The sequence below is a fragment of the Ostrea edulis genome, chromosome 3 (assembly GCF_947568905.1).
Source record: "Ostrea edulis chromosome 3, xbOstEdul1.1, whole genome shotgun sequence".
Taxonomy (NCBI): Eukaryota; Metazoa; Mollusca; class Bivalvia; order Ostreida; family Ostreidae; genus Ostrea; species Ostrea edulis.
This window is the reverse complement of record NC_079166.1, coordinates 14,039,887-14,041,705: the sequence shown is the minus strand read 5'-3', so window position 1 is coordinate 14,041,705 and position 1,819 is coordinate 14,039,887. Positions and strand designations below refer to the sequence as shown.

The window sequence follows — 1,819 nt, the reverse complement described above, 5'->3', positions numbered from 1 at the left end:
CAAACAAATAATGGACTGGCAATCAGATTCCACATTGTAAAGTCATCATACTTATCTATGCTTCAATGTACACAAGGTAGTGGACAGTTAACAACACAAAAGAAATTCTCTTTACATGAAAATTCTTATCAAAGGTTGGGAACACTTCCCCAATGGAAAGATCTTCTTGCTAAAACGTGATTATCCCTCTTTAGCAAGAAATAAACATTACCATAAACAGGTGTTTTCGGTGTCTTTGTTGAAAATAATGGCAAATTCTGTACAATGCTGAATAAGTGCCACGCACACTCAACATGATGTGATTTGTCTCTATAAAACTGACAACACAGTCAAGAAATTCCATGTCAATGTTGCTGTGTAAGAGGGAAGGAGGCTGAAACCCAATACACATCCTGAGTGTTTTTGTTTTGATTAACATATTTGCAGAAATATCAGACATTTTAGCGATTACTTCACGTTTCTTTTCACGTGAAACATGAAGATATGTGCTCCACAGGTGATTTTCTCGGTCATACCGAATATATTTACTTTCGCTATAGAGGGATAATCACGTTTTTGCAAGAATATCTCGATGTAGGGGAAGTGTTCCCAACCTGTTAAAAGGCGTAGTACTATTATGAACTTTAATTAGAACAGTGTTTTGGTTAGTTCAAAGTGTAATCATGTTGAAAATTATTATTGCACTTGAGAAATTCAAAGCTATAGCTAAATGTAGTGATTGTGCTGGATCTGTTTAACAGTTTTTAATAGATACCCTGGGTATTTAATACAATAATATTTAGCAATTTCAAAACACTTTCTAATCCATCATAGAGGTACTGACCATTAAAATGTCATTTTTATAGGGTTTTCATTTTCAAAATAGTTAACAGGTACTTTTACAGAGACTTAAACTTCACTTCAGAATATCAATCTCTCCCGGAAAAGTGAAAGTCTGAACAGAGTAAATTCGGACATTCACTGTTACCTGCAACCAACACGAGGCCTGCATATATTCCGAGATAAATCCAAAACCACTCGTCTTCATATGTGAGCGTCTTCTCTTCTTGCACAAAAACCGTACCATTACAATTAATTTTATCGCCAAGCAATTGACAAGTTACGTTTGTCATGTCATCGACAGCTCACCACAAGCTGGGCAGTGGCCGCTTCAACCATTTACTTCATGTTCGAGTTGTCTTTCTTTACACAGTGTTAAAAACCCAGCCGCGCCCTGTGAGGATGTGAACATGATGTCCAATATTGGCGTCAGTAAGTAAATTTATAAATATCAAAATCAGATCCATTTATATGTCAATTCGATATACTATTCCAATGAACTCGAGATAAAAGACACCAGAGTCCTCCACATCTGTTTCGTACTTATAGATATTTTATTGAAAATCGTGAATTTTCACGGCAATTTAATGTTCAACTCACCTGTATGACGGGATGATTTTGATGAACAGCTTCTCAATCGTCAATTCCCCATATTTATACAGCAATATTCCATTATCACCTGCACATAGTGTTTTACAGATTCGATGCGCAATCTGAGCTTGTTCTGCATATGATCAGTTTTTTAAATTGAGGTAGGCTAAGTACTGACAAATAAGTTGATGTAACAGGGGTTTCAACAGTCTCGTTTAAAGTCAGCATTTTGCACAAATTCTATGGTCGTTATATAATGAATTTGCCAATACAACCTATCATTTCAGGTCAAATGCTATCTGATGTGTTTCATATGCCGATTATTAAATTGTTGGGCAAACAAGGACCCCTGAACATATCAACCTTAGGTGGGATCAGGTGCCTAGGAGGAGTAAACATCTCCTGTCGA

The 1,819-nt window shown here is 36.2% G+C and overlaps 1 protein-coding gene across 2 annotated transcripts in view; it reads right to left on the bottom strand.

Moving 5' to 3' along the window:
* The window catches only part of LOC125674817 (uncharacterized), a 17,127-nt gene extending 15,950 nt beyond the window's left edge, over positions 1 to 1,177 (bottom strand). For both annotated transcript variants that reach the window (XM_048912115.2, XM_048912116.2), the window contains exon 1: positions 968 to 1,177. In XM_048912115.2, coding sequence (XP_048768072.1) covers positions 968 to 1,112 — 145 coding nt within the window. In that variant the 5' untranslated portion in view covers positions 1,113 to 1,177. The remainder of the gene's footprint in view (positions 1 to 967) is intronic.
* Positions 1,178 to 1,819: the final 642 nt, after the last annotated feature.